The sequence below is a fragment of the Athene noctua genome, chromosome 1 (assembly GCF_965140245.1).
Source record: "Athene noctua chromosome 1, bAthNoc1.hap1.1, whole genome shotgun sequence".
NCBI lineage: Eukaryota > Metazoa > Chordata > Aves > Strigiformes > Strigidae > Athene > Athene noctua.
The window spans coordinates 128711559-128735064 of record NC_134037.1 but is presented as its reverse complement, the minus strand read 5'-3'; the positions used below and the strand labels follow the sequence as shown (position 1 = coordinate 128735064).

General features: G+C 41.5%; 1 protein-coding gene across 7 annotated transcripts in view; it reads left to right on the top strand.

The window, feature by feature from the left end:
- EHBP1 (EH domain binding protein 1) overlaps nt 1-23067 on the top strand; it is a 226264-nt gene extending 203197 nt beyond the window's left edge. For all 7 annotated transcript variants that reach the window (XM_074925462.1, XM_074925197.1, XM_074925116.1 and 4 more), the window contains 4 exons: nt 14486-14585; nt 15715-15788; nt 22216-22330; nt 22520-23067. In XM_074925462.1, coding sequence (XP_074781563.1) covers nt 14486-14585; nt 15715-15788; nt 22216-22330; nt 22520-22610 — 380 coding nt within the window. In that variant the 3' untranslated portion in view covers nt 22611-23067. The remainder of the gene's footprint in view (nt 1-14485; nt 14586-15714; nt 15789-22215; nt 22331-22519) is intronic.
- The last annotated feature ends 439 nt before the right edge of the window (nt 23068-23506 follow it).

The window sequence follows — 23506 nt, the reverse complement described above, 5'->3', positions numbered from 1 at the left end:
CTTTGAAACATATTAAAATGACTCCTTCAGTTAATTTACTCTCGAAATTAGATTATTGTTCATTTGCATCTTGGAAAAGTTCTGCCATTCAAAAGAGTCTCTTTCTTCATGGTGAGTTAACAGTTAGATATTTAGCAATCTTGCAGCTTGCTAGTCAGAAATAGTTTCTAATGAAGTTGAAATTTGAGATAGAAAATGTATAAAAGCTTTCAGGAAAGACATACCCTATTTTCCATATGGCTAAGTAATTGTTATGATATTTGTTTTAAAGCTGGACTTAGACACTCCTGACTGCCCTCTAATTTGATATGGCTGGTCCCGGCGATTCTTCTGGAGGCAACTTTCGTAGTAGAACGCAGTGAAGGAGATAAATAATTTTGCAGCTATAAGCACATTGCAAAGTATAGAAAATAATTCGGTCGCCTTTACTGTCATGTGAATAACAGTCTCCAGGTTATTTGTCTCTGCTGGCAGTTGGAACCTGAGTGAAAAGGAACTGCGTGATTAAAAGCAGATTTGAAATAAAGGTGGCATCTCAGAGCTGGCAAAATTCTGCCTTTTGTAAAGCTTAAAGTATTGCCTGCTATTTAATTCTCAAGGCTGGGGGGCGTGTTTTTAGCTGGGGAGGGAATCTGATTCTTTCTGTATAGCTTAAACATTGCAGCATCTCTTGTGATGAAATTTCATTTATTTCACTTGGGCATAGAGTGAAATTAGATTTTAAATATGACTGAAAAATTTAAATCTAGCAGTCCACATGGCTATGGGGGTATCTCAGAGCTTTCTGTCTTCAGGCACTTACCTGCTTGTATCTTTTTTTTGTTTTCAAAGACTCTCTGGCCTGACATTTGCTTTTCTTGATCAGCAGAGGCTGGCTGCAGCTCTAAGGTTGTTTTGATGATAATGATAATGATGCTGTCCAAGTGCATGACAAAAAGAAAGAATTGTGAAGGTTTTGTAAAGTGGCTCTCTTATTATTTGTTTATCCTTTCTCCCTTGCTAAGTAAATAAATCTTTAATCCCCACTTCATTGTAAAATTTACTGTATCTGAATCATTGTAAATCTTTCAAGCTGAGTTTTATCCTTTCCTACTAAAGGGATATCTGTGATTTTGGCAGCCTGACACACATTATATTAATAAAAATTCAATGAGTAAATTAGGAGTGACTTATTATATTTGCATTCTTAGCATTTACTGGTCCCTGCTATAGCGTGGCTAGAATTTAGCAACGTGAATTTCAAGCACATGGAAATCTGTGGGTGCTCACATGTTGCACAGTGCGTGTACGCGTGTGCACATATGCACAACCCACCAACACAATATGTAAAAAGTCACATTTCAACTTTGTTAAAGCCCTCATTTCTGAGGCACTGATGTCCAAAGTACTGGTAGGATAGTGGAGATGAGAGAAAAAAAAAAAAAAATCTCTTTAAACAGCTTGTGAAATGTAATGTTTGAAATGGTTCTTTGAGAACGTGCAGATTATGGCTTGCGTAGTGACTCTTTCCAGCTCTCTGGGAAATGAGCTGTTGACATTCTTTTGGGTCATCATCCGAGATAGGAGGGCAACCACAAGGATTTAGCAGATAAATTCATCCAAAAAGACCTTTATCCATTTCATTGCAACTTGGAAATGTTCATGTCGAATAGCAGCATTAATGTAGCCCTTTTAGCCCTTCAAAGTGAGCCTTATGTTTAAAAAAAAAAAAAAAAAAATAAATCAAATGACCAGAGTAATAACTTCTTTAGGTCTTCTAAGAGGTAATTCATTATTTACATAATTCTGGAGCATAAACCCATCTTTCCTTCAAGAGGCTCTGAAATAGAATTGGGGATCTTATACGGTGAAAGAGTCTCTTTTGAATTCTAATCATCTGGATCTGTCTCAAATTCATTTCTAGTTTATTGTAAACAGTGGAATTTAAATTAATTTCTTCTTATCTTGTCTTTTGAAGAAAACTAGCAACATGTTTAAAAGGTTTTATTTTTAAATACAGCTCAGAGTTTATTTTATTTAGGGTTTTTTGTTCTTTTTTTTTTTTTTAACTTTATAAACCAGGTGTCATGCTGGCTGGGTTTTGACAGCCAGACGACAATTATGCATTAGCATAGGTGATTATGAAATAAAAAGGGAAGGGGAAAAAAAAAAAAAACTTTTTGACTTGAACTCGAATGATACTATATAGGCTGAATGTGCAGGCAAGGTTCCCACAATGCACTGTGAAAACCTAGGCTAACAACCACCCCGCTGCGTTGAAAACCCCCAAAAAAGACAAAAGCACAATGAAATAGAAAGCTTACCACCGGTAGCTTTCAAAACGACAAACTAGGCAAACTATACATCTCCACCACTCCAATTTTGTCAGAATGCTAATGAGCTTGCTCTGATCTTTACTCGGCTTCCCGTGTTTTCTACATCTTCAAGGACCACATGGCGCTAGCAAAATAAAGACAACTAAATGAGAATTTCGAATGCTTTTTGTGTTAGGACCTGGTGCCTTTCAGTTGACGCACTCGTTGAATATTCTCAACTTAAAAGCGTACAACAGGGGGCTGGGTATGAACTTTTTAGCAGGGGGAAATTTGTACAAAAGTAAATGAGTGTGATGAGGAAAATATGAGAAAAATTTCTGATTAATTTCCACTCTATAATATCAATGACACCTTCAGCCCCTCTCATACTCCTCTAACAAGAGATGCTGATAAAAGATGAATGATTCTGTGTTGTTCACAGTGAATGTTTAGTGGTTTTTTAATAGCGGCATTCTACATAAAAGGCACCAGGAAGTACTCTGCATTAGCAGTTGAGATCACTAGTTAATAGGATGATGTCTTTTAGCTTTTGTCACAAGATTATTAGAAAGGATGGGTTTCTGTTCTCATCCCAGCATACTTTGGAGTGCTTGTTGAGTACAAGTGCTAAAATACAGGTTTCTCGGTATTGTTTTGCATGCAAACTAAAAGCCCTTTTAATGCAACACCTTTCCTTTTTTTACCAGGTGATTTTTGTCATTGATCTCTTATCTGCCCCCTTTAGCTGTATTAATAACCTGGAGTGGTCTGCTTCTCAATGGGGGCTTGATGATGTATATGTGTATAGATTCACTATCAAAAATAAATCTTTTATATGCTCTGCACCTTCACAAACCTGATTACCGAGCTGTATTTACAGTCTGTATTATACTGTCTTGAATACTCCTTGCTGGAGTCATCCAGTCTGCAATACAGATTTGCACTGGAGGAGGGAGGGACAAGCTAGAAGAAGGCATCCTACTCCCTAAGCCAAGTTTTGTCTTTTAAAAACAATTGAATTCACAATTCTCTTTGGAATTCTCAGAAGTAAATGCAGATTTGTATTCACCAGCATCAGGGCTTGGAGAGGAAAATGATGAATGTTCAGTTTTGCCTGAGAGGTGAACTCCATTTAAAAATTGTTTTTGTTACCATCTTCAAGCCTGCAAGCAGACAGTATGAAAAATATCAGTGCATATAGGTAAGGAGAAAAATTCATCACGGTCTTTTCATATTTTCATCTCTTACCTGAATCAGAAAGAATGAATTAATAACACTGTAAATTTTATAGCCGTTTGCCAGCATTGCTTTCTTACACTGTTGTTTTGCTTAGCTCAGCATGCTTAATCTCAGGTGAACTGAAAACTTGCCAGACCACGAGATGGTAGAGGTGCTGTCCAACCATATTGTGAAAGAGAAAGATGCACATGCCGAAGCACAGCAAGAGAAAGGACAGTATAACAGCAGTAGTTTTGGGAAGACAGAAAATTTAAAAGTAGTACTGAAAACAACATCTTTACCATCTACCTTTTTACATTTGGCATAAAAAGAGTGAAAGCGTTTAAAAAAATTCTTAATATGTAAATGATACATATGTGACACTGGTTTGGTTTTTTTGCTGGTGCATTCCCTATTGGAGATATCTAACAATTAGGAGACTGGAAGGATATTACTAATAGCAATTTGTGTGAGACAGAAGAAAAGGTTTTTGACATGACCACAAGGGTTAGTGTTTTTTAGTGTAACATGATAACAGTTCAAAAACTATGCATTAGCAATTACTGCTTTTTTTTTAAGCAAAGCAATATTATAAAGCACTTGGTGAGATACTTCTCTATCCGGTGTTCAGGAATGTTAACTTGCTGTCAGGGTTAAGGTAATGGGAGTTTTGGCAACCCCCAAAACCCTGAGTGAAAGAAGTGCAACAACATTATGATCAAGGTCTCATTTACAATATGGTAACTGTGTGACTTGACTGACCTGAATCCCACTGAAGCCCGCAGAGCTCTGTAGAAATGCCTGCTAGTACTGAACTCATGCAGTGCAAAGCCATTCATTAAAATTTGTTAATGCAAATAGGCTGTCACACTGGTAAGCTGTTTTTCTGACATGAGTCTTCAGGATCCAGATCTTTCATACACAAATTTCTGCCCAAGTTTTGTGTTTGTATTTGCAAGAATCATGCATTTTATGAGCAATTGAGGAGTTCCTGAGGCTTGTCAAGCTTTTTCCAGTTTCCCTTCTGTCATGTTGCCTCCACCGTCTCTTACTGGCAAACTCATTCCTCTTCAGTCTCCATCTCCTCCCATTAGCAGTTCCTGTGAAGCAGTCTTGACTTGCTTTTGGTAAGGGAAGACCATCTGGCCATACTTTCCCAAATACCCAGCATTTCTACAGCTGAGGAGCTCCCACAAAACGAACATACCATGCCAAACCCTGGAGTTCACAGTTCTGACTCTAATTCACCACACCATCTTAGATCTGTGCATTGGTAGGCAGAAGTTCCCAGGAGGAGACCTTTCTAAGACCAGACATGGGCAGTGCGTGTTCAGCCTTCCTAGGCCAAGTTCATTAAATCATTAAAGGAACTCAGCGGCAACAATGACCATATTTATTTTTTTCTCAAAGTAGCACAGAATTGCCGTTGGCTGGAGGGACTGAACGATAAGTTGGCCTCTTCTTCATGCACTTCCCTGGCTTGTAGCCTCATCGTTGCCTTAAAAGAACCTGTCAACAAAGTGCTTGAAGCCAACTTGAAGAAGAGAGCCCGAGTGCTGCACTGCTCGCATAGCAGGAGGCTACTCTGGGAGAGCCCAAGGCACTATGAATAGACTTGTGAGCCTTCCAGAAGTCTTGCAAGACCCAACAGACACTTGCTTCTTTTAACTGATTTCCATCTTTCTTTGTGGTATTGCAGTATAAATGCTCTTTCATGTGGTAGGCATAGTCTTTGGCTTTATGCCTGGAAGTTAGCTCTCTCTACAATCAGTGCCTGCCTGTAAAGGGAAGGCGAGGAGAAAGGCACTTTGGTCACTCCAGGGCTCCCAGCCCACAATGCCTGCCACTGCATTGTGCAGAAAGCCCTGTTATTTACCTTGGATTTCTCCCGTTTACTATCAAAACCAGCTTTTTTTGTCAAAACTTGAAACTCTGGGGCCTCGGGACACCTCAACCTAGCTGAACTTGCTCAGTTAGCCGTGGGAAGCTTTGAATTCCAGAAGGTACAACCTGCCAACTCCCACTAAGAGTGAGCATCTTTATTAGCACTGATACAAGGTCACATTCATTGCAACCATCATCTCACTTCAGGCAGTTGCTTGGGCTAAATTCAGCCCTGTCTGTTAAAGAAACAGTTTTATACTGTCCGCTGCCCCTTCCCAGCTCCAGAATATGTTCTGAAGGAAGTAAGGAGACATTTGGTAAAAATGGTATAATAATATGCTGCCTAGTAGAACACAATCCAATGACTTTAAGGTTAACTGGCCTCTCACTTCAGAATCTTACCCAGCCATCACTTGCCAAGCAAACAGGCAACTGATCTAAGGAGTAGTTATGAGCCACAGAGAAAATACTATCACTCATAACAAAGCATCCAACTCTACTTGCAAGTGAAATAGTTCATCTGCCAGACCATCATCCCCTTCTTGGTGTATTTCCAAGCGTGAATTACTTTTTTTTCTGTAGCTTCAAAGATTTGAGTGTATTGGTTAATGGCACATGTTTCCTGTGCTGCAAGCAAAGGTCTGATGTATACTTTTCCCAAGCCTGTGCTTCTTCTGAAGTTGTGCTACATGAGAAAACTTGGGTACAAATAATACCAGAGGGTGATAAAGGACAAGTGTTGGTTCTGCTCAGTGCTGGGATCCCTGCAGGCACTGTCCTCAAGGCAAGAAGCATCACTTTCTTACAGGACTTCTCTCCAGATGTTTCAGTTGAGTCTCACCTGTCTGAATTTTAGGCCACAAACAATGTGTTTTCTTGTCTGGATTGATGGTGCCACGTTTAAAATATATTCGTAATCTTTGTCAATCCCAGGCATTCTGTTTCTGTTGATTTTCTGTTATTTTCTAGTGGCTGCTGTGTTGACTCATCATGTAGAGAACATCAGCAAACTTTCAGGAAATTAATATTTTGTGGAAGTTTTAGTCCTGTGATAATTTTAGGTTGCTAAGACTGCAGGCCACACATGTTTGTCTTCCTGTGAGTCAGTCCCACTCCAGGTAGAATAAATCTGGGCACATGCTGAGATGTGATCAGAACCCTGAACTTCTGTTTACAGAGCTCTCAAAATTTTAAATAGTCTCTCTGATTATGTTTCAGAAACCAAAGCAATTACAAGTTTCCTGCTTGATATTAAGCTAATTTGATGTGTGCTTGTGATAAAGGCATTCTCTTAGTGGCAGCTTCATTTCGTTAGGGTTACAGTACTTTTGGAGGTTGAAATAGTCAGACAATGCACTGCAATGTAACTCTGCCTGGCAGATTTTTGGCAGTCGTTACCTACCTTTATGAGACTCCATTGTGTGGACATCAATGTCTCCTTCTCAACTGCTCTCAGACAACGAGTTAGTGGTCATGAATTTGCCTTTCTAATGTTCCTTAGGCATTTTCCCATCCAGTTCAGACTTCGAAAATTGTGCTAGGGCTTCATCTGCTAGCCAGTTCTTCTGCAGTGTCATCTAAACAATGGTCCCACCCTGTTTATCTCTTGGTGGCTATTCTTGCTCATTTTTGGTGATTTTTAATAATGAAGTTGGTCCTCATTCAGTCAAAGGAAGAATTATTCTGGAAGAAAGCTGGGTATGGTAATCTGAAATGGGAGGCTTTTAAAGCTCAAGGTGGAGCAGCCCGTCCATTCATGCTGTGGAGTGCTTACTGCAGGCTCCATTTGGACACTGAGACTTTGAGGAATTACTTTAGCCAGAATTCTGGGCTTTTCCACCAAAGCTGGTCCCCTGAAAGCAAAGGGGAGTGATTTTTTCAGAAAATAGCTCTCTCTTGGGATGCCTCAGTTTCATTCTGAAAAATTGTGGATCACTAGACATTTAAAAATCTTCACTGTAGCTTTCACTTGTGTCGGACACGTTTTGTGATAGGTCTCATGTAACTTCATTACAAAGAGTATCTTTTGTGCCTGTAGGCTTTTCTGCTTAAGTATTTGTTAAATTGAGTAACTCATATTAAAAACAAGAGTTTGTCTGTGTATGAACTGTTCACAGTGATCAGGATGAGAAGACTATTAAAATCAGTGGGAAGTTTGTCGTTGACTTTCAAGGGTTCAAGACCTTATCAGCCTTTGTTAGCGACTTGAGGTTGGTCAGCTAAAACACCCGGCATTGCCTCTCATCCCTTCCCCTGTTTCCTTTCAGTAAAGCTGTAATTGCCGTAGCAGATCAGCCCCATGGACCGGTCCAGAACACTGTCCCATAGAGGGACAGGTAAGGGTTGAACCCAGGCAGGAGCAAGAAACTCTGTAGAGGCTAGTTAGAGGCTAACCTGGCCCCAGGGAACATTTAATTTAACCTCTAAAAATGAAAGGCTAGCTCATGTCCTAAAGCAGGAGGATCCAATTCCTACCTCCCGTGTTTTTTAGTTTGCTTGAATATTTATTGCTCCAGTTTTGCCTTTCCATATTCAACATACAACCTGGTCTTAATTCTTGCTGAGCTCTTAGTTTCAACATTGCCTCATAGCAATGAGTTTGACTGGTAAATGATGAGGCTTTGAGGAAAGATCGTTATTTTTATCGGTTTTAAACACACCACCTTCAATTTCAGTGAATTTCCCCAGGTTCTTAAGATACAAGATGAGACACATCCTTGAACTATTCTTTATTTGCTACTCATGTTCTCCTTCAGGTAAACAAGCCAATCTGTCTGCTCGCTCCTAATATAGAAACTCGTAAAAACTTATCCCCGTGATTGGGTGAATGCAAGGGTTTTTTTTCCAGCAGGCAAATAAAACCATCAGAGTACATTTTCAAAAGACCTTCCCGTTAAATCTGTGGAATTTGCTGGTGTTTGGATGGCTCCCGGTGGTCATCTAGCTTCTGTCAACTAACAAATAACCCAGAGAGAGGAGCAGAGCAAAGTTGGCCAGTTTTTGTCATTATTTGCCCCACTCTAGTTCACATGTGCTGGCATTCTTCTGCTGGCCTCTTCACCCAAGTGTGTTGAGTGAAGAAAGCTTCTTCTATTCTATTTTAAAACTGTGTGTAAACATCAGCAAATGGGTAAAGAATAGGCTCTGTCTTAAGTAGGTTGTTTTTCATGTAGTTCTGTTGAGGTAAATGGGGAGACATGGGGAGGTTTCTGTGTTTAACCATGACACCATGGCACGCACACTATACACAGTGCAAATAAAATTTAAAAACAATTACTGCTTAAGACAGCATACAAAGTGATTTTTGTAAACCTGTTATTTCTTGCCAGATTGAATGGGCTGGTTTGGGATGCTGATAGAAACCCTTTATTATTTTTCTTTCACAGGTTGTAATTCATTTTTGCACAACAGCCAAATATATTTACATTTAAGGATTTTTAAAAAATATTAATCTATTGGCTTATCTTGACGGATTTACAACACTATAAAGTGTAGAGGAGTTACTGTGTTCATCCATTTACACTGTAAACTAATCTTGTCCCTGCATGTTGCGGCCTTTTCTTCCTTTTAAGTGGTATTCACAGTGTTCCGTAGCACTTTCTTCTGTTTTCTTAGCAATGTATAGATTTACTATGTTAATCCATATTGGGTTTATCTAATGACTGGCTTGCCCAAATGGCTTAAAAATAATGGGTCTAATGGCACATGTATGTACTGATAGCTGGCTGAACATAAGGCATGAGTTTACAAGTATTTTTAGCAGGAAAGGAACAAAACATAGAAATCGTTTTTTCAAATTGATTCAGAAGAGACATTTATCAAGATGCTTCTTATTTAAATATTTAACAAATAATTAGCTTACAATGTGAATAAAAATCCATTTGTAAATGCTGAAGAATGTGAAGGAAAACGTATTTTTAAAAGCCTGCCTAGAACCTGTACAGTGTTAAAATGAGCTAGTCACTTACATTGTCCTCGAAAATGGTAACATAGAAGCATGCTTGTAATTCTTGAGCACTGTAGGTGAAAATCAGCTCAAGCTTGTTTTGAATAACAGTCAGGAAAAATATATTTGAATATGTGTGATGAACCACAGGAGAAAAGAAAGGGGTTTGAGGTAGGATTCGGGGGTGTTTTTTGCTATCATTAAAATTCTGCCTATCATTTTGGCTATCATTAAAATTTGTCCCAGTAAAGGACAAAATCACCAAACTTTATGCTGCAGCCTTGATTGAATCCTGCGCAGGAGCTATTACAGTGCAGAATCACAATTCAGAAGTCAGTAGGAGTTTCTTGTATCTGAGGGCAGAATTTAGTGTCTTGTGCTATTCCAGGCTTGGTGTTGGGCTTGTTCCTAATCACTGAGGAGGGTTCTGGTAGATGTCAAGTGAAGAGAAGAATAGAGTACGCATCCTTCACCACTCAAGCCAGACAATGAAATTCGAAAATGCCACTGTGAGTTGATGTGAGAGAATTCCGCAGCATTCCTAGAGGAAGAATAAAACAAGAATGTATTGATTAAAAAAAAGAAAAAAGAAAAAAAAAAGCAGAAAGGAAGGAGGGGGGGGAAGAAAATAAATTAGAGAAACTAGAGAAACCCTGCCAGATTCCTTCTCAGAACCTATCTAATAATAAAGTCTGACATTAAAAGCTGTATTGTCTTTTTACATAAAGGCGCGTGTACTTACTGTTTCGTCTTAGTTTCTGGTTCTGCTTTTTTCAAATCTTTTACCGAGCATTCTGCATGCATATGATGTTTGCAGTAGCACTACGTGCTCTTATTTGAGGACTGTTTTCAGAAGTCATTATTGAACTATAGGATAAAAAGGTATAAGCATAATTACGTGTTAAAGAGAATAAATATGTTCTGCTAGATAGTTAACCAGGTGAGGTTAAACAAGATAAGATGAATTCTGGTCTTTTTAGAAAACTGACAGTCTTCATTTTAAGCTACAATGTAAAGTGCTTTATCCTGAGATTAGGTATTGTGGCAGAAGCTAAAACTGCCTTTTTCCCCTAACCGTGCCAGAATACAACCTCCTTTTCTTTTTGCGCTAACAAGACTGCTTTACCACCACAGCCCACTCTAAGTAATTAAATCAATCCTTTGTACTTACCGTATTCTCCTCTAGTGACGGTACTAGATCTGATTATATGCTTCATGCATATTCAAAGTACGGCACTGACAGCTCTTTAATGAGCTCTTACTTAATCAGTACGAACAATGTTCATCTTGTTCTTTTTTTCCTCATACATTAGAGCTAGGAACAGTTGGGGAAAAAATGAAACATCCAGCATTCATTTGAAAAATATATTGTACTTTGAAAAGTGTCTAAGCTGGGGAAGTTGCATTCTGCCCTTTAAAAGTCTGATGGACAAATTGGATTACTAGTATTGGATTAAATAACAAATGGTTAGAGGAGAAATGAGAAAAGCTCGCTGTGATCACAGGCTTTAATATTTTTTGTTACTTATAAAGCTGAAGGGGTCTTTAACCAGTTATTAAAGTCAGGATTAATTTGTAATGGTCCAACTTACTAGCTTTAAAAGGGTTTTGTTGTTGTTGTTGTTGTTGTTTTTATATCAAAAACAATAGTGTAATGCATGTATTATGGAAAAAAATTTAAGTTTAAGATCTGTGGGCTATTTATAGATTTTCATCATCTTGTACTGACTCAGATAAGGGGTTTGCATGCGTGGGATCGATTTGTTCTCAAACATGTTTTTCGCTTCATTTAAATAATCTCTACAGGTTTGGTTTTTTTCCCCGAGAACAGCACAGATATTTTCCCAATTTTAATTTTCAAGCATTTGCAGCAAGTCAATTAAATACTTGTTTTACACTTGGAAAGTGGAAATAAAAACAACCCTAGCAGCAGCAGCAGGGTTTTACAGAGTGAAACTGTGTTGAAGAAAGGCTTTTTCTAAATTATTTATTTAGGAATTGTAAATGTAAATTTAGCTTGCAATATCACTGCAGCAACAACAATCAGTTTTTCTTTGTTGAAAGTGTTTCGTGTGCATCCTTCCACCGAGGGGGGGGAGTACTGTGCTGATGGCACTGTATTTACTGAAAAGAGTTATTTAGATTTTTTATATATGGCAGTTCGTCTTTATATTGCCTGCTTGGGAAGAATCTGTTTCAGCAACATGCGCAAGAATTTAAAAGCTGACGGTCAACAAATAAAATATCAGCATCAACTGCTATTAATATTGCACACATGTGTCATTTCACTGATCAAAAAGGCCTTTGCCAGGGTACAATTGGCCTTTTTCCAAATTGCAAGCTTTTTCTCAGCTTTTTCTTTTTTACTCTTTCTTCTTTTGTTGCTGCCCGGGGATTTGTGCCTATCGCAGCCGATATCACATGACCGGTGTCAGGGCATCACATGGGTCCAAAGCGAATAAAAAAACAGATTTAAAATTCTGTAAAAACAATCAAGACTTTGTTAACTCACTTTTAAACCAGCCTATTCTATGGATATTGCACGTGCTTTGGTGTCAGCGTGGAAATATCACAATAGGCACCTGTTCAGATCTGATCTGACAGCTCCGAACTTTACCTAGATCTTTTCTCCTTACGTGTTGCAACTAACATTCCTCCTAAATAAGAATGCATTAATAGAAAGAAGTTTGTACCTTAAGTTTACGTTGCTACCCTGAGATTGCATGGCATGAAATTCAAGTTCAAATCTGGTATTGAGTCAAACTCCTTTGAAACATTCTGTCTCTCATTCCTTTTTCAAGCCTTGCAAAATGAAATGTAGCAGGAGCTTGCATTTATAATGGCACTTTTTAGCCAGAGAACCCAGACCACCCCAAAGCCAACAAATTGTCATAAATTGATTAAAATGTGACTATAGCTGCATATGTCTGGTTCTGAGAACTTTTTTTCACCGGCAGCGTGTCAGTCTCATGTGTCACAGAATAGACTGATCACTTTGCAAGGATGAAAAAAAGCAATCTATACCCTTTTTCTTTCCCTCTCCCTCAAATAAGTTTGGGCTATTTGGTGCATTTCAATGAAAGGTTGTTAATATTGTTTATCATCTCCTTCTAAAAGCAGACCCTGTTAGATGGACCAGTATAGCAATACCTTTGATCTGTAACTTAAGAGCAAAGTGTAGTTATAAGTTTTAATCCTCTTTGGGAGAGTGCTGAACTGATGAATATTATTGTAAATGCCATGGTGTAAGATTTTCTGCACAAAACCAGAAGTGGAGGTCTTGGGGGAGCGTGTTTCTACATGACAAATTTCTTCCTTCATCACTGCATCGTCCAGGAGCTGGAACCTGCTGCTTCTGCTTGGAAAAGGGCTACAGGGGAATTCCCAGTTCAGGATGCTCTGCCTTTCCCATCTCACCGCTGGCAAATCATGTACCCTAAAAGCACCCGTCCAGGAACAGTTTCATCAACCAGAAGCTTTCCAGAGTGCTAAATGGATAAGAGGGGATGTCTTACATCAGACAGAGCATGCCAAATGGCATAACTTCTTCATACTGTGTGGGTCCACCAGCTCCACCCCAAGCTGACTCACTTGCCTATTCATCTCCTTTTCCTTCCTTGTGTGGATGCACCAAGACCACAGGCCACGATGGGGGGAATCAAACAGTTTGGAGAAGGCCAGTGACCTTCCCTTGCATGCAGCAGGGTCATAGCCAGGTGAGGAGGTGGTTCTCCATGCAGATCTGGGCTTGCACACTACCGTGGCATTGGGGTGTGAACGTGCGCATGGCAGGCACATACATGCAAGCATTTCGAACGCTTCCATCCAGAAATTGAAAGCTTTCTTTCAGAGCAAACCAATATTTTTTCTGGTGTCTTTCCAGCCTCTGGTGCTGAAAATTGCCTCTCTGCAACTAGGGATCCTATGGTTTAAGTTAATAAGATAGCTCCCCTGAGTGTACAGCACCTTGCACCAGAGATTTCAAAACCCTTTACAAACATCAAAGAATTAACTTTTAGCACCCTTGCAAGATCAGTATGGGTGATTATCCCCATATTACACACAAGATCAGAGATGTGCCCACAGTCTCCTAGTGAAGCAATGTCGAATCTGGGAGAAGTACTCAGAAGACCCAGCTCATGCTCTTTTGCCAGAATTCCAGGTTTCTCCACAGATTAATTTTAACCCTAAGAAATGTGTGAATTTCATAATTCTATGAGGACCATATAGTCTTTGCTCCTCAAAGCAAGAGAAAGAGCTGAGAATGGCAAGTCACCACAGAGGTGCAGTCTCCACAAAGGACTTTGATGAGTTTTCTCCTAGCCCCTGAGCTCAAAGACAGTGGAATTTGGCTGAATGACCCAGCTACATGGAAAGGACAGTCAGGAGCCTTTTGGACGCAAATCTGCCTTTCCTCCACATGGCCTGATGGTGCAGAGGTAGTAACACAGAGTCTCATAGGGTCTAGTGGAGCATCCTGATTGTGGTCCTGCCTGGGAGGCAGCGGTAGGCTGGGAGGAAGGGGTGCTAATCCATCCATACACACATGGGGTCCCTTAGGCACCTACAATGATTTGAATTTGTGCAGCTTTTCCCAGCTCGTGGTCAGAAAGAGTGGCCATTAGCACAAAGAAGCTGAGCAGGTGCCTGAACCTTGGCCAGGTGTTCAGGATTGACATCTCCTCTGGAGCTATGCGGCCCCCCACCATGTCATTGGGACTGCACTGGGTTTGCATGGGTGGAGTGGATCTTGCTCACAAGGCTTGTTTTTGTGTTTGGAAGCCCATAATGGTCAGACATCTTTTAGCAGCAAGGTTTTTTTTGTTGGAAATGTCGCAACAATATAGTTCTTTCAAGAGACTTTAGAAGATACGGTACTTTTAAAAAGGTGTTTATTTAGATCAGGGTATTGGCATGATAAAGAACACTAAAATGTGTGCTGAAGAGTGGCTGCTTTCAAAGATTTATTTATGGAGCAAGCAGGACTGAGTGGCAGGACTTGTAGTCATACTTTTTTTTATCATTTGAGAGTGTATCTTGTAATGCTCAATGATATTGGAGGCCGATACTCCAAAACCTGAAATGAAATATGTAGCTCAATCTGTGAAATGCCACGTAAGTAATGAAATTCTTTTGATTGCAGGAAGAAACACAGAAGAAGAAGAAACTATGATGCAGGAATGGTTCATGCTGGTTAATAAGAAGAATGCCTTAATAAGGCGAATGAACCAGCTTTCTCTTCTGTAAGTATGGATGGACACATGTATTTACCAAAGGGTGATTTACTGGAATATTTATCCAACAGACAGATGCAAAACTTTTCTGCTGTCTTCCCATTAGACTTCAGAAATATTCCCTCAAAAGTGAGTAGCCTGGATGCTTTGTGGAACACTTGTTTTTCTCATATTTCAGACTTGAAAATGAGAAGTGTGCAATGACACAAGATTAGCCAGAGCTGTGAAAAAAAATAAATATTAAGCACAGTTACATTTTCAAAGACCCAAGAGTAGAATAAAATTATATTTTAGAAATAGATTTGGCTTGTGCCTCAAATGTGACAGGTGAAGACTATTCAGAGAGAGAGCAAAATCTAAGTCACTACCTGCTTTGTAGAAATCCTCAATCCATTGCTAGTTCAGCAGCACCGGACTGCTGAAAGGATGTTATTAGTGAATCAGTCACAGTGTGATGATACCACCGATACAGCAAAGCAAGGACAAATAAACTTTTTTTGCTAGCACAGGTAAGGAAGAGAGAAGATGCTGCTCGTTTTGAGAGGCGTTCTGCCCTCAGTGCTTCTTTTCCAGCTTCTTTCGGAATGATTATATTTCCTTCAGTAATGCCACCTAGTGTAGATGCCTGCATACTTCCCTGGAAGAGCCTGTGCTCATGAATTTCCTACCATGTCTGAACTTGACAGAAGATTCTACCTTCAAAACATTAAGCTTTCTAATCCCGTGTCTAATTTTCGTTATTCATTAGGGCAGAGTGTATGTAGGATAATACTTCCAGTGTCACATTATCTTTGTGAATAGGCTGATGCTGGAATTTCTTCATTGGATCCGGGGGAATGTTTTATACTTGGACATTCCACAACAGCTGCCCCAAGAATGAATATGAAATAATTGCATCCTGTAGCACAAAAGAGTTAAACTGACAGAATTAAACCCAACATTATAGAAAATGAAAAGGCCTTGTTACTGAATGTGCCACAAGAGAATGTTTTAAGTTTGTGTATCATTTGTTTGGAGTAGCTTAAAGTTAAAGAGAAAAGTCAGTTACGAGTCCTAAAATCAATGTAAGTTAAAGGTTCTTTTAAGTGTTTAATGATTTAGTAATTAACATATTGATGAACTTTTGCAACTTGCCTAGGGAAAAAGAACACGACCTAGAAAGGCGCTACGAACTACTGAACCGGGAGCTAAGAGCAATGCTTGCTATTGAAGGTAAGAGCAATGCTGGGTACTGAGGGAAGGAAAATGCTTGCTGCCAAAGGTGGCTACCTGTAAGTACCAAACATGGAGGCTTTTCTGAAGCCTGGTTAAGAATTAATACTGATACTTACATCATTTCAAGTGACAGCACACACTAAATATGCTGGGTCTACAGTCCCATTCTTAAGTTTTATTGGGGGGGGAAGTCCAAGATAAGGGACAAAGAAATATAGTCTCCTTGGAATAAACTTTGAAAACAAAGTGAGGAGGAGATAAAGAATAATATTTGTCCAGGGTTTATTATTTTTTGTTGCAGTCATACTCTCGTGGCTTTCCTGCAGCATTGCGCTGCTTTCGGTGTCACAGAAAATGGAAGGGGTGACCCACAAAGGAGCCTCCTTCCTTGTAATGTATTAGATCTGTTTTACAACAGTAGCTCACTCAGAAAAAGTCTCATCGGTTTTGGTAGTAAAACAGTACATTTGCCAAGTAAATATTTTATCGCAAGCAACACCAGGATTAGTGCGATCCTTTGCACAGATTTTCTCCCTTCTCTGCAACTCTCCTGAGTTCAGTCACCTTACCTGAATGAAAACTCATGGGAAGATTGACACGTGGGATAAATGAAACAATTGCATACTTTCCATAGGGCTTTCAAGTGAATTGTACAATAATCCTGGGGATGATTCATAATAAAAAATAAACATCCAGATAGCTTAAACCATTGCTTGCATTATTTTCTTATTTAAATATCTTAAGTGTTTTCTAATGCTGCACTGCTTATAACTCTCAGTCACAAATGCTGTCTTATAGTTCAAAGATGTTTGCTTAAAAGTTAATCCTTTGGGCTCTGTAAAATGGACCTTTTGTCTAATCAATGCAAATGGATTTTGCTATTCTATATTGACCTCTCAACCCTTTGACTGTCCATGGTAATTTCTTTCTTCACCTGATAAGGTACCTGATCCATAATAAATCAATTCTAATTAGTTTGGAGACTTCACTGAGAGCATAAGTTTGTAGGAAAAAAGCAGCAGGTTTCAGGTAGCTTTTTCATATCTCTCCATCTGTGGTTATATTTTTTGCATAAGACTGCATTTGCTATAGTCTTGGATAAACTTGAGTCATAAATGTATACATTGCTCTCTGCAGAGACAAGCCAGATTAATTGTGACTCATACTAATGAAATATTTAAAACATAAAATACTCTAAAACCAGAGAAGAGATAAGAGATACTGGATTTAAATGCAAAATTTCAGTGTTTAATTGCCTCTGGTATGTTTTACTGTCTTGGAACATCCTAGCAGGAGCCTCTGGATGTCTATCAGCCTATGTCATTCACACATCGAGTTGAACAAAAATCTGTCCTTTTTTAATTTTTCTAAGTTCAGAGAGGGATGTCAAAATCCAGGAAAGTCCTCTTTTTTTCTCCTCTCTTTTTTTGCGCTACTGGTGATATGGTAAACAGGGGCTTAGGGAGAAAACATAAGTGCTGGAGAATTTTGGTTCTTTGGGGTTTTATTTATACAACAAAGTCTGCATTTAGCATTTAACCCTCAATGAGATTATTAGTCTGCTAGAACTTTTAGCAGCTATTTGCTTTTACCTGAAAAACATATTAAAGGAGAAACTCTCCCAATAAAATGCCTGTGAAAACTCTAAATACACTTTTGTGACACCTCACCTCTCGATGTGTGCATCAGCACTGTATCACTCTGTGTTTGATGTACGCTGGGGTGCAAAGATGCACTTTTTGGGAAGGACTGGTAAAGCCACACCACTTATGATTTCCCCCAAGAAGCATGAGCAGCCCGAACAGCCTGGCACTGTCTGCTTCCGAGGCAATTTAGCCGATTGCTAATGAGCGCTTGGGCTCTGTGAAAGAGTTGAAAAGGCAGATCTCTCTTTTACCGGCACCAATTCCAAACCTGAGATACGTGGGCAGGAAAAAAAAAAAAAAAAAAGTAACAGGATGGGACCAGTTTGTTTGTCTAAAAGAAAAGCAGAATGCACTATCCCAAACAGGAACTTTAAAAAAAAAAAAAGTCTTTGAAAGGTGATAATTAATGTTTTGGTAAATTGCTCTAACTCTTCCACGCGTGACTGTGCTGTTTAAAAATCTATCAACCAATTTACTTAGCTAGTTGATGACAGGAAGAAAAAAAAAAAAAAAAGGGAGCACCAAAAGAGAGAGCCTTGCAAAAGGTAGCAGCCTGCTGATCACAGATAAAGGCAGTTTATTGGCGGTCGGCATGCCCGGCCTGTGCAGGCAGCGTGTGGGCAGCGCTGGCGTCTGGAGGTGCTGACCGTTATAATGTTCAGTGATGTGGAGACAGTGTCCTCTTAGCCAACTGCTAAAATGGAGGCATACGCAGCTGAATAGCCTTTTGGAGTGTTACAGCACTTCACGTGGAATACATGAATGACCAAGGGTGGTAAAAAAAGGCATACTTCCCCCCCTCCCCATTTAGCCGTGGAGATAAGAAAGAGAGAGTTAACACGCTGCCTTCTCCAGCTAGAAAGTGTTCCTCTCTTTCCACTGCCGAGACTGCTCCGACCAAGAAAGGCCTGAAATCCCTGCCTAATAGGCCAAAGAAAATATAGGTTACTGGGTTTGTTTTGACCTGCACATATGGGAAGGCATTTTGGCCGTCTCTCTGGGAGCCAGCCGGCTCGTATAAACAAGGTGCTGCATTTCAGAGCCTGATTTTTACCACGGTCGAGTGGTGGGATGCCTTACTTTCAGCTACCTTTCCTCTCGCTTCCTTTTTTTTTTTTTTTTCATTTGAGATTTAATGCCTCCTTAGAAAAGATAAGTTCATTTTTGCACACCTTGGGGTGGTGTGTTCATTTTCTGCCCAAGAAATGGATCTTCTTTCGGATTTTGTACATCTTGATTTATTCTTGGCTTATAGTTTGAAGTGGGTGCTCTTCTAAAAGGATTTATGCATAGGTTCACTATTTTTGTAGTTATGGTTTATATGATAAGCTTTTTATATTTAAAATCAATATGTAATCCTGTGGAGGAGCTTATCCTCTAAAACCCCATTTGTAAATCTATTTTAGCTTTGTTACACCGCGCAGCCACAGTATTCCATAGATTGATTAGGTTCAGCAGCAGAATCCTATCAAATGGCCTGCTCTGATGATGATGCAAACTCTTTCAGGATTGCTAGTTGACTGGAACTAAAGATAAGACCTGACTGCAATCCCCCAATGTGCTCTTTACAAAAATAGTGTTAATTTTCATCAAAGTGCCGGGCTTATTTATTATAGTGGTGAGGTTGAAGGTTTTACTCTGAGAACTTTCGACCATTTCTATTACAGCATTTCTATGGGAACCAGCCGCCTGTTTGCTCAAAGTAATTATCAGTTTAAGCAGTGGGGGGAAAAAAAAAAAAAAAAAGACAATATGAAGTCAATGAAGATGAATAATTGAAAACATTTTGACTTTAACGTGAATTTAGCAAACTCTGTCATTTTAAAATGCCCGTCGCAAATGGTGGCACAGGGGCTTTAGCTTTCAACACTTTTAGCTCATATACAGCCTCAGAGCTTAATCCTATTTTTGTCCAGAGTGTAGCTTTTATAACAGTATTATTCCGAAATCTTCAAATTAATCACAGCCCATATTGTAGCTTCCCAGAATGGCAGTCAGCCTGGGTAACTATATGTGACAGGTGTTATAGGTAATCCTGGCTTAAAAGGCACAACAGGTAGGAATCAAACTTGAACGCAGTTGCTTTTTTAAACATAGGGATGCTTCCCGAAACTGCTGCCTGGCAGTATTTTGTTGGATAAAACAAAATTGCAGTGTAATCACATATAAAATATTTAAATATTTTGTGCTGGTTCCTCTTTTAACCAGTTGCTACTTGACTGTATTTTGGGGGGGGGGGGGGGGGGAAGTCAGACTCCTTTTCTAGGAAACAAAGTAAAAATGCAAGGGAATATTTCTGCCAGCAAGTTTTCCCGTAGCATATTTCAAACTAATAATAAGCAAATAAAGAAACAAAAAAACCCCCTAGTTTTCTTCCGTGAAGTCCTAATATGACATTATTTACCCAGCAGAGCTACAAGATGGGGCACCAAAAACCATAGCTCTTAGAAAGGGACTTAACAGAGAAAAATTGTGGTGAAGGACTGAGTGAAACTTGTGCTGACATATTTCGACTGATGTTTGCTGTTTCAAAAGCTAAAATTGCTGCTGAAACTGGAGAACTAGGGGGTGAGGAAAAAAAAAAGTAAAAGGCTTTAAAAATAAGAGCTTTTCAACTAAGTGAAAACCGTCAAAATTGCAAAATAATTAAATCTAGTCCAGGTAGAGACGGAGTTTTTCGTATCCCTTTTCATCTAGAGCTTCATGTGCCCAGATGTGCTGGGGAGCCCAAGTCTCAGCACAATTATCAGCAGAAGCGGGGGGAAAGTTAACCTGAAAGTTGGGGGCCATGTCTCGGGGGAGCAAACACCCGTGAAATTCTCTGCAGTGTCTCCCTCCTCCTTTTCTGCCCAGCTCACCGCTGCTGCCCTTTGCAAGACTTTGTCACGCTGAGACTGCGTTGGGCATGCAGGGGCTTTATTTGTGGGGATAAAACCCTCTGGTTTGGGGAAGCTCTGACTTGCGGAGGTGCAGAGCAGTGAGTTTTAAACGGGTCGAACTGCAGGAGCCTTCCCTGAAAGGAGCAAAAGGGCAACCAGTGACGGAAAATGAGAGAATTGCTTTGAGAATTAGCACCTAAAAGGCTGCTCCCCAAAATTAAAGCTGATTTGTTGCCAGAGAAATAGCTTAGATTACCAGTAATTTTGGCTGGTAGCTTCAGTTTTAATCTGTGTACACCTGGAAAATTATTTCCTTAGCAACGGTGGAGGGAAAGCAACACATTTAAAAAAGAAAACAGAGGAAGAAAAGGGAAAAGAAAAATAAGAAGGAGGAAAAGAAGGAGAAAAAGAAGGAGATAAAGAAAAACTCCTGGGAAGTCTCGGCAGGGCCCTGGGTGGCTGATACTCTGGGACGGGTTCGCGTGCTGCTGCGCCGAATCCCTCCCGGCTTGCGAGGGACGGCCGTGCACGTTCGTTCTCCCAAGTGTGCTGCACACGCGTGTCGGCGTGAGTTTTCCCTGCATGCCCGTGGACCCGTACCTCACTCGTGGGCCCATGTGCCCAGCCAGAAGGCGAGGGTGCGATAAAAGCGGTTACACAGTCCTGCCTTTCTGCCGCTCTTCCCACCTTTATTGCATGATGATGCATCTAATTTTTAATTTGTAAATACAAGGCTGAATTCCCTCTAGCACCACTTGCTTTCATAAAGCTTCTGAGCAGTTTGCTGTCTTGAATAAATTTGGCTTTGGAGGGGGGTCAGGGGGATTTGAACCACCGCATTCTTGCGGGGTTTGTGAAGATTCACATGGTAACGGGCGGTGAGCATTGTTCGGGTTATCTGAATAAGCACCAGCCATGTGAGTTTGAACATGATCGCCCAGGGCAATGGAGAGCGCGGGGAGAAAGCCAAAACGGCTGCACCCTCTCTCCCCTCCGCCTTGGGGAAGGACGAGGAGGACGAGGAGGTGGAGGAGGAGGACACCGCCGGGCCGGTGGCGATGGCTTCTCCCGGTGATGGTGGCTTTTTTTTTTTTTTTTTTTTTTTTTTTTTTTCTTTTGGAGCCGGTGTCCTCTTTCCCTCCCGCTCCTCATTTGTCCTGCTATCTCCCTCATCATCTACTGCTCCCGCTTTTCATTGTTTACCTTCTTAATGAGGGAGGCGGGGCAGGCTGGGCCTTGACTGGCAGCCACCAGCCCTCACGGTCTGGCCCGGGAGAGCCGGGGGGCTGCGGGGCGGCCCCGGGGGGCTGCGGGGCCGGGCCGGGGCCGGGCAAAGCCCTTTCGGGAAAAGCAAGGCGGCTTTTGGGAAAAGCTGCCAGCGCCGGGGGTGAAGGGAGCCCCCGCGATATTCTGTAGCAAGTGTATTTTTACTTCAAAGGGGAAAATGCTAATGAACTGATACCTGCTTTTTAAAGTTACTGTGAAGCATATGGTGCCCAGTGTGAGATTCCTCCAGCTGCTGAGAGCGAGCGGGGAATTAGCAAAGAGCCGGGTTGCAGGGAAACGGGCTTTCCTCCGAGGAGGGGAAACTTGGTAATGTCGGTAGCCGTCCAGGAAACACAGACGTGAAAAAAAAAAAAATTCAAAATTTAAAAAGAAATAAATAAAAAATTAAAACCGACCCCAAAGTCGCTGCTGAGCTCCCCCCGAGCCAGGTGGGCAGGGAGGCAAAACGCCGACGGGCTGCGTGCGCTTGTCCCTGCAGCAGCTCCGCGGGCCGGGCTGTACCGGGCCAGGGTCCCCGCCGCAGCGGCCGCGAGTCCCGGCGCGGCTGGCTGCGCTCCCGCAGTGGCGGCCGCGGTGTCTGAGCGCTGTTTTTGTTTTGGTTCCCTCACGCAGACTGGCAGAAGACCGAAGCGCAGAAGAGGCGGGAGCAGCTTTTGCTGGACGAACTCGTTATTCTCGTTAACAAACGGGACGCGCTGGTCAGGGACCTGGACGCCCAGGAGAAGCAGTGAGTCGGACGAAAGGGGAGGGGGGGGGGGGGTGCAAGGGAGTCCCCACCGAGTCGCCACGGCCCCCCCGAAAGTTTGGGCCAAGCCGCGGGCGGCCCGTGGCCGTGGCGGGAGGTCGGCACGGCCGCGGAGGTGAGCGCACATCTCGCGCAGCCCCCCAGCGCACCTCCCGCCGCCTCTTTCCGCAGGGCCGAGGAAGAGGACGAGCATTTGGAGAGGACCCTCGAGCAAAACAAAGGCAAGATGGCCAAGAAGGAAGAGAAATGCATCCTCCAGTGAGCGGCCTTCTCGCAGCGGTGGCGAAATCGCAGCGCGGCTCTTTCTTACGTTTTTAAAATGCCGACATGAGACTGGAAAGAAAAAAAAAAAAAAAAAGGTGTTTTGAAAAAAAAAAAAAATTTAAACTTTTTTCCATTTTCTTAGGCCAGATCTAGGCTGCACCGGGCCCCGCTCCGTTGTTTTTTGGTTTCCATTCAAGCGAACTCGCGTTGTACCGTGGTTTCCTTGTGGGCTCAGCTCTCCTGCCGAAAGGGTTTGAAATGAATTCGCCGAGACCCCGGGTGTGTGGGCGATGCCGAAGGTGTGTGGAGGGAGCAGAAGAAATAAAGTCTGTCCTGGTTTCTGTAGCTGGAGGAGGGCTGAGTTTTGAAATAAATACGTTTTTGTCGTAATAGGATTAGAGAGGGGGATATAGGAAAAAAAAAAAATCATTGGGAATGGTTTCATCTAGTCCTGCCATATGTAATACTTAATAAGCTACCTACATTTTATAGTTAGGTCAGATCCACCCCAGTTATTATTAAAAATGTGCTGTATTTACCAGTGGTTTATTTCAGCGGTTTTACATTATCCCCGGGAATAGAGCTGAGCTGCTCCGGTTTACTCGGGAGGTTTCTCCACCGGAGTTAGCGCAAAGCCCGGGGTGCGACTGCGAGCGGGACAGAGCCCGGCCCGGCCTGGGGCTGAGCCCGGCCCGGCCCGGCGATTCCCACCCGCGTACCCCCGCGGACCCGGGCCGCGCCGCCGCTCCGCGTTATTTATTGCGCCCGGGCCACGACCCCCCCCTTACCCCCTTCGCGCCCCCTCCGTGTGTCCCACGCGTGTCCCGCGCTCGCATCGTCCCTTCGTGGAGCTCGTCTCGTTTATTTATTACAATATCGAGTCATATATAAGAT